The following is a 13,575-nucleotide window of genomic DNA, read 5'->3' on the forward strand; positions in this document are numbered from 1 at the left end:
CAGAGATGATGAAGCTTATTCAGACTGTGAAAGTAGATGGCAACTAATATCGTATTGACTGTATTGCTGCTGCAGCCGGACACCTCGTTTTAAGGCTACCGCCCTATCACTGCCAGCTCAATCCTATAGAGCTGGTGTTGAGCGACATGAAGCGTTTTATGGCTTCTGCGAACTGGGAAATTAAAATGGGAGAGCTGACGAAACATGTTAAGAGGCGGCAGCACAACTAAGACCGGTGAAGTGGAAGAGCTATGTTAAACATGTGGGGTAGGAAGAAGAGAAGATGAAGCAAATGGACCACGTCATTGAGGATGTAGCAGAAAACCAACAAGCAGTCGTAGTGAATTTAGGGGAGGACACAACTTCTGACGAGGAGGACCGTATGGACGATGAACACTGAATGGCAGTGACTTCTAAAAGTTAGAACAACTTTCCCATAACATTTTCTTTACCAGTTACGCAATAAGCATTGCGTCACAACTTTACGGAAGAGAATATTTTGTTTATTCACTTAATGCTCAACTAAGAGCACGCATATTACGTTACACATAGAGTCACTGTATATGCTACCTTTAGGTAGCAGAGTTGCGCATAGGTATGTCTAGCAACCACAGCTATGCGGTGAAGTCGCACTCCGTTTTTGCAGGCGACATGAATACCCTGCCGCCGATTAACATGTCTGGCGTGTCGAATACCGGCGATAAACATTGGCTGTCGATGGTTAGTGTTAATTCAGTTCGCTGCAGCGGCGGGGTCGAGAACTACAAACGTTGGCCCGGGCTTGTGCTTCTCCCCAATGCATGGTTGCTAGCGGCGTTTGGAAGACAGATGCGCAACTCTGCTACCTAAAAGTAGCGTATACAGTAACTAGTTACACATTGAGACAGCCACAAACTAACGGGAACTGAATATTGAGTTGTCGAGTTGTCAGCATCACGCTACTTTCGGCAGTGCCATAACTGAGCGTTAGGGACTTTGGTTGAAGTTATAATGATAGACACTTCACGAATGAAGCATACTCAGTCCCTTCCTGTTTAACCTGGTGCTGGCCAAGCTGCCGGATTTTATCCCGTGCGACACGCCCTGTGAAGTGCGTTCGGCGATTTACGCTGACGACATTGCGCTGTTTGCCTGAGGCCCCGGCTACTACCGTTCTGCTCTGCTCAGGTCACTCCAGGTCGCCATCGACGCGGTCGACGCGTTTCTCAGTGGAATTTGATTGACGCTAGCCGCCTCCAAAACGGAGGCTCTGCTCGTACGCCCGCAAGCGTCGACATGCTTCAGCACACCACGGCTCTCGCTCCGGGGACTTCCTATCGAATGGATCAAGATGGTGCGCTGCCTCGGAGTGACAATCGACAACCATCTCACCTGGCGGCCTGCTGTCGACGACCTGCGGAAGGGAAACTGCAAGGTACTCAGCGCAGCTCGTAGCCTCCTTGCGCGCGGCCGCGGCTGCACCCCGGCTCTTGCCCTACGCGTTTACAACGCCGTCGCTTCAGCCCGGGTCCTATACCGCGCACCGGTGGCTTCGCTGAGTGCCTGCCAGCTGGCTGCCTTGGACGCCGACCATCGGAACGCCGTACGGGAGTACTACGCACTCCCTCACAACTCCCAAGTGGGCCCTACCCTCGCTGAGGCAGGGAAAACGTCCATCTCTCTGTGGATCACCAAAAGAGCTCTCAATCACGTGTGGCGCATGAACAACACGGCGCAAGGGGGTCGCCTGGTCGACCGGCTCCACTCTCTCCCTCACTCATCTCTGGGGAGGCGGTTGAGGGAGTACATGTCGATCGTACCGGACACGCCTTACCGCAGCTGGCCGGCCATCCCTTCGTACCGCCACACACCCCTGGTCGTACACAGGACCCTCGCGGGCATCAAGGCAAAGGCGCGCACACCCCTAGCAGCAACGCAGCAGGAGTGCTCCGCCCTCTTGCACGATCAGCTGGCCGGGCGGCTGCTTGTTTACGTCGACGGCTCGGTGCTCCCCGACGGCTCCGCGGCCGCTGACTGTGTTGCGCCATCGGTTGGCGCAGTTCGCAAGTGCCGCCAGCCCTGCCTAGCCTCCTCCACAGCGGCGGAGCTCGCCGCCATCAACCTGGCAGCCGATTTCCTGCTGGAGCAGTCATCAATCTGTGCGGCAGCCATCATCTGCGACTCCCGCGCGGCCTTGGCTGCCATCTCTCGCGAGGAGGACGGTAGTCTTCTGGCGCAGAGGGCAGCCAGGCAACTGCACGCCGTGAAGCGATGCGGATGCGACCTCTCGCTGCACTGGGTCCCTTCACATGTGGGTATACCAGGGAACGAGGCAGCCGACCGATCTGCAAAGGACGCGCACGAGCTCAGCACCGCGATCACCGACTGCGTGAGCTTCTCAGACGTCGGTCGTCTTCTAATAGCCTGCTACGTGCGCGAGCGACATCCAGATCTTCGCGTGGCAGCCGGCACGCCGCCGCGGCGGCTCCCTCTCAAGGGCCTCTCGCGAAGAGACCGCGGTTTCTTTCTCCGTCTCCGCACTGGGGACAACTACACCGCCGAGCGCAAGAATCGGCACTCCGGGCGTGGCAGTCCATACTGCATCGACTGTGGCGACTTGGAGACACTCGACCACCTGCGGCTCGAATGCCCTGCTGGTGACGCGAGCAGGCAAGTGATGCTCGCCGTGTACAGCAAGCTTGGACTTCATCGGGCAACAGCGCAACACCTTCTCTTTCCGGCGTGCCGCCACGAGCACGTCAAGCGTGCTCTCTCTGCCCTGCTGGACTTTTTTGACGGCAGCGGACGCAGCCTTACTAAAATCAACAGCCTTACTAACATGGAAAGTAAACAGCAAGTGAAAACAAAAGAAAATGAAAGGACCGAGAAACAAAGTTATCGGCAACAATGGAACGCATTTTTTTGTAAATCATTATTAATGAGAACAGATTGCAAAAATTTATGGGGAAAACTAAATACCGAATTGTGGAGAATCTGGGATTTCTGAGAAATAATCTCCGAAAACAACCCTCTGAACTTCAAGAAAAATAATCTTCGAAAACACGGGGCCCTACATATAACCACGCCAATGCTTGAATCTAGAAAGAATTCTTTACAATTGTAGTGTATGCTCAAGAAGCGCATTAACAGGCATAGTATTGCGTGGCAGAACAGCAGAATCGTACCAGGCGTCAAACAATGAGAATCACGTGACTAGTCCATTGTTTAAAGCTGCCAACCCATTACAAAGAACTCAGCCGTAATTCATCAGCCACAAAATTATTAATGAAGCGTGCAATCAGCTACGTAGGTGCGCGCATCGCTTTACATACTGTTATGACTGTCCGTCGGTGGCAACCTGGTCCCCGGGCGATGCGTACTCACACTACTAGAACACTTGCAACCATCCCAGAAACGGAGTTCCCCTGACGGGAAGCGCCCGGCAATGCGAAGAGCCTCAAAAGAGCTACGATGGGTGGCAGATATACAATGAACTAGGAGAGAGACGGCAAAGTTGACGATGTATTCACAATGAGCCACTTTGACATGATTTGGTATGCTGTGGTGCTGACCGGTCTTGTATGTTTTGACAGGAGCCATTAAGTCGCCGTAAACGCTTTCCTGCCCTTCTGGGGAGAGGCAGATGAACTTACCCAAATATCCTGTTCTCCCGGCTGACCCCACAAGCGTGTCGTTGACCGCAGTACCTTTGTTGTTTCAGTGAGTGCAATGACCCCTGAGCGACAGTGTTATTGGCTGGTGCCATGGTGGGTGGTGTCGTGTGTGTGATTGGTTACAATCAAGAAGGAGGTGCCAGCCTGAGGGGTTGTAACGACGGTGCTGAGTGAGAAATATGCAACGAGTACAAGCACGTGAACAAAGGCACAACGGTCGCATACATCGAATAAATTGTGGAAGCCACCAATGCTTTCGCCCTCACCGATTCTTCCAAGCCTACTCCGATGAACCCAGCTCCTCAGCGAGCTTTCGACGTCAATCCCAGCCTTCCGATAAGAGGGAACAGCTCAAAACCCTGCCCGTGTAATAGAAGGACTGCTTTTCGTCCTCGTCAAGAATTCGGCAGGTCCCAGTCACAAAAGATCGCATCATTACAGAGCAAAGTGCCAGACCACTCCGTGAGAGGCAGTACAGGGTTTGGACGCGAGAACGCGAGGCTATAAAGAAACCAGTCGACGAAATGCTACGCGACAACATCCTCCAGCCGTCGAAGTGTCCGTAGGCATCGCCCGGGGCATTGGTGAAGAAAGACGGAGCCCTAGGTTTCTGCGTCGATTATCATCGCCTGAAGAAAATTACAAAAACGTGTATCCTCTCCCGCGTATGGACGACGCCCTCGATCGACTCCACAGTGCGAAGTGCTCTTCGTCGTTGGACCTCAAGCACAGCTGCTGGCAAGTCGATGTCGACGAGAGAGAGCGAGACAAGGCTGCCTTTATAACACCAGACGGCCGCTAGGAGTTCAACATCACGCCCTTCGGTGTTTCCTCGGCGCCTGTGACTTTCCAACGCTTTATGGATACAGTGCTGGCTGGCTTGAAGTGGCAAACATACCTCGTGTACTTGGACGACGTCGTTGTGTTTGCCTAAACCTTGGACAAGCGCCTCCGGCGCCTACAGCTGTACTTCAAGCAATCAAACCTCCGGACTCACCCTGAAGCCAGAAGAGTACCACATCGCGTAAGAGGAGCTTTCGCTCTTGGGCCACGTGAATAGCAAGTCAGGGGTTTCCCCCGACCCACGTAGAACTGCTGCCATCGCTGCCTTCCCGTCGCCTACCGAAAAGAATGCCGTACGCCGATGTCTCGGCTTTGCGCCTATTACAAACATTTTGTCTAGAAAATTTCACGGATCGTCGAGCCGCTAACATATCTCACGAAAATCGACGAGTAATACAAGTGGGGAACGGCACAAGCCGAAGCATTTCAAGAACTGAAAGTACGCCTGCAGACGCCGCTGATACTTGCGCACTTCGACGGATACTTGGACATGGAAATCCGCACTGATGAAAGCAGCGTAGGGCTCGGAGCCGTCTTAGTGCAGAGGACAGACGCACAGAAATGGCTGTCACTTATGCTAGCCAGACGCTATCTATGGTGGAAGCCAAGTATTCCACAACAAAAAGGAGTGCCTTGCCATCATTTGGGCTACATCAAAGTTTCGCCCATAACTTTACGGGATGCCTTTCAAAATTGTGAGCGACCACGACACCTTATGTTGGCTAGTTAACTTGAAGGACCCTTCAAGTCGCTTCGCTCTGTGGAGTCTGCGACTTCAGGAATTCGACATTACCGTCGTTTACAAGTCCGGACTAAAGCCCTCTGACGCCGACTGCCTGTCCCGTGCCCCCGTTGACCCACCGCCGTAGGATGACCACGTCGCTGACTACTTCTCTGGGACCTTAAGTGCCGATGACTTCGCCGAACGACAGCGAGCTGACTCGGAACTCAAGGGCCTCATGGAATACCTCGAGGGCGAGGCCACCGTTGTTCAAGTGAGGATTTGCGTCGTTTTTCTTGCGTAACGGTGTTCTCCTAAAGATCAACTTCTTGCCACTTCCTGCCAACTACCTGCTCGCAGTGCCTTCAGCATTACGTGCAGATGTTCTGGAAGCTTTGCATGACGACCCTACGGCTGGACACCTTGGTTTTCCCCGCACGCTCGCGAGGATTAAAAACGTATTACTGGCCTTGCCTCACTCCTGACGTCACCCACTACGTAAACACTTGCCGAGATTGTCAGCGACGGAAGACACCACCGACAAGCCTAGTCGGACTTCTGCCATCGAACGACCTCGCCGGCCGTTTCAGCAAATCGGGATGGACTTGCTGGGGCCGTTCCCGACATGAAATTCCGGAAACGAATGGATCGTCGTAGCTACCGACTACCTCACCCTCTACGCCGAGACAAGGACCCTGCCAAAAGGCAGTGTCGCCGAGGTAGTCAAGGTCTTCGTTGAGGATATCGTCCTGCGTCATGGTGCCTAACTGAGGCGATCTTAGACATGGACCTAACTGAGGCGACCTTGATATGCAGCCAGACAACCCACCGCAGGACCGCATATAACACTTATATAATAATTGTTGGGCATATTATTTGTAGAAGAGTATGTCTGAAAATTAATATACATAAAACTAAAGTAGTGTGGAACAATCTTGGCAGAGAACAGCGCTTTGCGGTAGGTGGCGAGACACTGGAAGTTGTAAAGGAGTACGTCTACTTAGGAGAGGTAGTAACCGCGGTCAAACTTCAATTGAGGACGACGCAGCGAGCGATGGAAAGGAATATTATAGGTGTAACCTTAAGAGACAGGAAGAGAGCAGAGTAGGTCACGGAACAAACGGGGGTTAGGGATATCATTGCTGAAATCAAGAAGAAATGGATATGGGCCGGACACGTAGCACGTCGGCAGGATAACCGCTCGTCATTAAGAGTAACTCACTGGATTCTAAGAGATGGCAAACGCGTCAGGGGGAGAAAGAAAATCAGGTGGGTAGATGAGATTAAGAAGTTTGCAGGTATTACGCGGCAGCAGAAAGCGCAGGACCGGGTTGATTGGCGGAACATGGGAGAGGCTTTTGCCCTGCAGTGGGCGTAGACAGGGTGATGATGATGATGATGATGATATTATTTGTTGGGGTTTAACGTCCCAAAACAATGATACGGTTATGAGAGACGCCGTAGTCGCGGGCTCCGGAAACTTCAAACACCTGTGCTTCTTTCACGTGCACCGAAATCTATGTACACGGGCTTCAAGCATTTTCGCCTCCAGCGCAAATGCGGCCGCCGCAGACGGGATTCTATCCCGCGACCTACGGGTCAGGAGTCGAGTGCTATAACCACTAGACAACAGTGAAGGGTGCATACAGCACGGCCGTGCAAGAAACGACGCAGGTGGCGCCTTAAAGGTTGGTCTACGGAAGGAGCCCAGCAACGATGCTCGACGCAATGCTGCCAACTGCCACCGACGAAGACAATTTCGGCGTCGCCGCTTTTTTGCGACGCGCCGAAGAAGCCCGAAAGCTTGCCCGCCTGCGCATCAAGAACCAGCAAATGGTCGACAGCCGCCACTATAATCTCCGACGACGCCACATGGAATACCAAGCCGGTGACCTTGTGTGGGTCTGGACGCCGTTACGACAACGGGACAAAGAAAGAAGCTTCTTTGGCGATACGTCGGGCCATACAAGGTGCTTCGACGTGTCGGCGCTGTAGACTATGAGGTTATCCCAGATGGCATTGCAAACTCTCAACGGCGCCGTGGGTGAACTGAAGTCGTTCATGTCGTGCGGCTTAAGCCGTTTTATGCGCGTTCGCGATCATGAGGACAGTAGGTTTTGCTTTATTGATGTACTTCGCCAAACTGACGCGCATTATCCATGCGTGCTGTGTGCCCCACAACAATTGTGAAAAGCTGAGTAACAGATATGACGCAAACTGGATTGAGTGCGTGCGCTCCGAAGATGAAAGCAGGCCTGACCCACGGTGGATAGCCAATCGTTCAGAACCAGGTGGCGCAAAAATTCGAAACGAGCAAGCAGCATTTCTCGGTGGCAACTAATGACAGAAAATGAGTTTCATCCGCAAGGCCACTTTGGTGTGCACGACTTTATGAAACACCCAGTGATGTTTCTGATGTGTTTCAGATGCGTGTTTTTGAGAATGGAATAACAGATCAAAAGTTTAACGTACTTTATTGAAAGGACTATGGATTGAAATCCAATGTTTGTGTACTGCGTTTTTTAACAATTCCAATAATTTTGTAGCATTGTGGCTGTTTCAAAACCTTTTTGTTGTAATAAATATCAGTATTTTGTCATAAAAGCTGTTACCACTTTTGCTTTACAAAGACATCTCTTGGTTGCAATGGTACTTGTCAGTGAAATTGCATGCCTCTAGTACTAATAAATGCAAAACCGTTAAATTCGATTTCTGCTATGTCGTTTAGGTCCTTTTGAAACTGCAACCCTTTCTCCATAAGCTTCCTAGACTACTTGGCTGCTTTTGCAGCAGTGGCTGCCTCTTCTCTGTGCAAGTGAAGCAGCTGCTGCATGATAGTGGTTGCAGGCCGTTTCAGGTGCTGGCTCGCCAGGTTCTTATGCTGGGGCAAAGTCCCGCCCCGTAAGCGTAACCTTATGTCCAGAGGCGACCACTACAAGCACAGCTCGCGCGAAAGAGAAGTCGTCTTCCTCTTGTTCTATGAGCACCTTGATGATGATAGTAACGCAGGCAAAACCACATATAGCAAAGCCAGCTGTAGCATGCACACGCTCGCACGAAGAAGGTCTTCTTCCTCTTGTTGTTCGAGCGCCTTGGTGACAATAACGCAGTCAAAACCACATATAGAATAGCCAACTGTACCATGCGCACGCTCGCGCGAAAGAGAAGTCTTCTTTCTCTTGTACTTCGAGACCCTTGATGATAATAATAACGCAGGCACAACCACATATAGCATAGCCAACTGTAGCATGCGGCGCTCGCTCCTCCCCGGCAGTGCCCTTCGATACTAATAACATGAACGAAGAAGACAAGGCGGCGGAGCGGAGGGCTCCCAAGGCAGCAGCAGTGCGGGGTCGCCGCCAAGACCCTGCGGCGAGACCTCGCCAGTCCGCAGAGAGACGTCAGGGTCGTGCAGACCCCGAGATACAAGCCCGCGAAGCCGAAGCAGCGCGGAAGTGGCGGCAAGACAACCTCAAATAGCAACGGGCGCGGGTTGCAGCGGCCAAGCGCCGAAAGCGGTCGCTACCTGAAGTTAGTGGCGCCGACGCGCGCTTCAAGCGCGATTTCCTCGATCAGACATTTGGCCGCAGCTGCAAGGTCTGCTGCCGCTTGTGGTTCGACAAAAACCTGACTACAATTTCTACAATAACAACGTTTGACGTCTTTATAGGACAGTAGATGAATTGTACGGTGCATTACATGGTTTATCCGATTATCTCAATCATCATTCCCTTGGTGCATATGGCGGTTTTTTTAGGGGCGAAGCTCCTTATAGCGGCACCCGTTCGTCCCCGTCGTAGTAGTGCGTAACCAGTCTTAAAAACGGAGGGGGCGTGCACACATGAAGGCTCCCTAAAGACAATGCGCTGCGACAGTACGTGATATGTATCGCCCTCTCTTCTCCTACGTCCCCCCCCCCTATCTTGCCTAGCGGCGCAGCGGCGCCGACGCAGGCAGCGTCTTGATTGAAAAAACCGACCGCTCGCGCTGCACAACCGTTCACTGACCACCCCGTATATATAGGCACTGGATTTTGACCTCCAAGGTAGTGCTTGTGTGCGATTTCTCCTGTGCGTGATTAAACAATGAAAATTCACAGCGTACATGTAAAATTAAATTGAGCTGCAAGTCGTCATAACTCTAATCGTACCTTTAGTATAAACGCGCCCGATCTCATGTCGGTGATGATGTACTGGGCAGAATTCACGGAAGATTCACGGTTTACCGATGAACCTCCGAGCTATTGCTCGCGCTGATGGTGGCTCATGCAAAATAAAAAAAAATACAGTTGCCAGCGGTACACATGGACGCTTAAACGCTTAAAGAGCCAGTTCCTTGCGTATATTACCTATGAATACATTCAGGAGCAACCAGGAAAAAGTGTCATATATGCCATGAGTTATATTCATGTGACCACCGGCACTCCTCGTTCAGATTATCTATCTTTATCCGGACTTGCTTTGGCATTAATGGCTCTACATCTGGCGGTAGTACAGCGTTCAACAAGGCTGTTATTGCCGCGTACAGCTTCGCAATCCGTGTGGTGCTCTGTGGATGACGCAAATGATTTTCCCAAATGTTCGTGCAGTCCAGGTCGTTCGTTTTCAATGCACGCTGGCGGGCGTGCACACATCCTCCATGCAGGCGGATAGTCTTCTCGGTTAACTGCCAAACCAAGGTTGCCAAGCTCGGTTTGCTACAACCGTCGTTTCGCATACCGTGTAACATAAGCCAACCGTCGTTTAGGCTGTCTGTGTAACAAGGGTATCAGTGGCGCATTCTAGTGCTGAACTAAATCCTCAGGAGCTCCGTTGAGGGCATGACACTCATCGGTCGCACTGACCCGGAAATGGCAGAAGAAAAGAAATTGTGCCACTTGTATGCAACGAGACCGACACGTACATAGCGGTCACCGATACACCACTGAACTTGAGGCGCCGCTCTTTGCTGGCCTCGTTCGAAGTCCCCAGAAGACAGTGGGTGAGTTTTTGACCAAAGCCACGGCGACGAAATTACTTCTGAGGCCCCGGTCACTGTCGCTTGGCCGATGGACCATATTGGAGCTGCCGGGAGTAGCATCAGCATAGAAGCTCTCTGCAACCTTATAAGGTGAGTGTTACGTGACGAACTGCAAAGGATTCACTGCCCGCCTCAACCATCTGCGGGATCCATTTCCAGCGTCACCAGGACCGATGTACAACAGGCTTTACGTTCATCCTTGATGACGCTTTGTGCACCATGCTCCTCAGGACACACTGCTATCTGTGCAACCGATTCATCAATGCGATAATCGCCAGCCGGTCCCACGGGATTCGGACGTATGGCACATACCGGACAGGCGGCCGCTTTGCTATCACTGGGGTGAAGTCGGACGTGTATACCGCGAGTGCCCGTATCACCGCCAACAACTCCCCAGCAGCGCGCCAGCGCGCTTGCCAAACCCCATACGTGAAAACTTCAGAGGCGAGGCCGTTGATAATAATCCTGAGCAAGGCCTCCCATTGACTAGAATATGCGCCAGCAGCAATTCGACGACGGCTGCGCCTAGGCTCGCAAGTCAATTAGCTCGCAAGTCAATTTTCTCTGGCATACCTGTGGTGCTCGACGGACGCCACGACGTAAGTTCACAACATGAGCGGTAAAGGTGACCACGCACATGAAGAAAGTTTTTGCGCCGCGATATGGAACACAAATCCATACTGCCTGTGTGCACGTAGTCACCCCACTCGGCATGTGCGCGATCAGAGTCGGCATTCAAGGACGTATGTACTTTTCTCTGCCGCTGCATTATTCGCGAATGCTCTCGAGCCATGATCCTAGGCCTCGACTTTCTACGGTAGTACGGTGATATTATTGTCCTTCGGGAGCGCACCGTGATATTCTCGACAAAAAGGACAGCCGCCAAATTCAATGAGAGCCATCTCAACACGTTTGCCTTTTCTGCCGACAGCATAACGCTCATCCGCGTTCAAGGGCTTTGCTTAATGTTGTACGTGAAAAGTTACATAACGGCGAGGCAGTCGTACAAGAGAACTTGGCGCTTTTTTCAGCATAGGCGTCTACGTGGCCCGCAGCTTCGTCACGCTTCTTGATGGACGGTAGACGCTTCTTGTGATAAATTTTAGTAATAAGCACCGGCACCTTTGTCGTCGCACCACAATCGCTTTTTGTTACCCCATAGAAGACGTTCCTGAATGTTTTACGGCTACATCAACGGACAGAGGGCACCGATCGACAACGAGAGGCGCCTAGTCTTTCGGAGCAACAACGAGCAGAGCTGCATGAATTGCTGCTTCAATTCCAATGGTGCTTCTCTTCGTTCTCAAACGTGCATCTAACGCCCATCACGAAACGTCGGGTTATTACGCATACTGATGCCTCACCCATAAGACGAAATGCCCACCGAGTTTCAGCCAAACAACGTGGCGCGATAAATGCGCAAATTTGAGAGATGATCAAGCGTGATGTTATAAAGCCATATAAATGTTCGTGCTCGTCGCTGTTCGTCCTGGTCAAGAAAAAAGACAGAACGCTGCTTTTCTGCCTAGACAATAGGGAAGCTGAATGGCGTGAATAAGATCTGTGTCCGTCAGTCTAGCTGCGTCGTTTTTATATATGCGTGGCACTAGCATGTATATATTCGAAATTATGCTATAAGACATCATTTTGTTCTAAGAGCTCTTAGCCCTGATGGCTGAACGCGAAAATCAGGTATGTGTAGTATATTTTTTGTTGCGCCATTGTTAATGCGTAGGTTTTTTCAGCCCAACTATTTCAAAAGCGCGATATCAGCTACAGGGTCTTATTTTATTGGGTGCTGGTAAGGCCTCCACATATTGCTTAGAAGTGAGCGGAGTGAGTATTCTGCTGCCATTCGCGTATTTTATGGCAGCACGAAGGTCTAAAAACAATGGCGAGAATACCACACATCAATGAATCAGAGTTGACGTCAAAACAGCGCCAGATTTCACGAGCGCCGTAGTAACTCGCTCATATGTCCGTTTGAGGTGCAGTGCATGAAATATATATCCCTACGCACAATACAGATTCACATATTGGTAGTTACTTCCGAAAGACCAGAACCCTTCCTCGATTTTGCGAACATAAAAGTTCGATTGAAGTGGTCGTCGCCTCTCGGTCGCAGCAAGGTTAGAGTCGAAATTGTATGCCGTCAACGTCGTCCTTTTGTCGAGGGCAGAGAATTGGACATCGTAAGTAGCTTTACACAAGGATTATAAATAGAAAATGTAACCTTCTATGAATATGATATCATGATAAAAGGTTGCTGAGTGCACGTGCATAATACATATCAACCAAGATTGTCGAGGTGCATATCCGGCCCTTGAGGGGCGACATCAATGTTTGGGTACGCAACTTGTTTATTCTAGTTGTGTCAATTATAGGCTGAGAAGGGGCATCACACATTGATCCTTCTTAGCAAATAATTGTCTTCACCGAATTAGATTTTTTATTGTATTCCATCATATGATCATTTTGATGGAGGCCCCACTATGTTCAACTGGTTCTCTGTAGAATTGGTTGTCTGTAAACGTCACCTCGATAAAAACTATTAGCGAAGGTTGCACTAAGCACTAAACCGCGCAAGCCTTGAAACCGCAAAAATGGACGATTCTGAAGACTAGTTTGGTTGCTTCTAGGTTGTTTGTAGGCCTTTGCTATGTGATTAGGGTTGTTTCTGGGTTGCTTCTAGGTCCTTGCTAGGCTTTAGTTTGGTGATGCAAGGTTGCTTCTACGGTGATTCTCAGCGCAGAGAGGTTCGAGTTAAATCAGGCATAGTCGCCGGCATGACATGGATGTCCAAACTCTGGAGACAGAAACTGGCACTGAAAGCGAGCGTTTGCACCACTCATATAGTCACACACACGACATGAATGTACAACCAGAGACAAACTCGCACCGAAACCAAGCGTTTGTCCCTGTCATAGATCTACGGGCATGTCGTCTTCGGCGTAGGCTTTCCATCGCGTCGGGGTCTTCTCGCAGCCGCCGTTGGCTTTCCGATTCCCTACTGTTGAGCTATCTGTTGCCTTCTCCCTTTTTAGTGGACGAGTGGTGAGTAGTGGGATTTGCGCAATTTCTGTGGCACGTACTTGTTTATGATATTGATAGTTTCTCGCAGCTGCCGTTGCCTTTGCCGTTCCCTAGTGTTGGGTTAACTGTTGCCTTCTTTTTAATGGACAAGTGGTTAGTAGTGGGATTTACCCAATTTATGTGGCACCTACGCGGTTATTAATCGTGATACGGCATACAAATTACGGTTAGCTTAAACAACATCGTTGTCAAAACATTGACCGTTGTCTCCTCGGCGAGCATAGTTAACAAGATTCATAACGTCTT

General features: G+C 50.8%; 1 protein-coding gene across 1 annotated transcript in view; it reads left to right on the forward strand.

Moving 5' to 3' along the window:
- Nucleotides 1-1,330: 1,330 nt before the first annotated feature.
- The window catches only part of LOC119403500 (uncharacterized), a 19,306-nt gene continuing 7,061 nt past the window's right edge, over nucleotides 1,331-13,575 (forward strand). The window contains exons 1-2 of the mRNA XM_037670431.1: nucleotides 1,331-2,836; nucleotides 5,366-5,491. Coding sequence (XP_037526359.1) covers nucleotides 1,331-2,836; nucleotides 5,366-5,491 — 1,632 coding nt within the window. The remainder of the gene's footprint in view (nucleotides 2,837-5,365; nucleotides 5,492-13,575) is intronic.

The sequence above is a fragment of the Rhipicephalus sanguineus genome, chromosome 8 (assembly GCF_013339695.2).
Source record: "Rhipicephalus sanguineus isolate Rsan-2018 chromosome 8, BIME_Rsan_1.4, whole genome shotgun sequence".
NCBI lineage: Eukaryota > Metazoa > Arthropoda > Arachnida > Ixodida > Ixodidae > Rhipicephalus > Rhipicephalus sanguineus.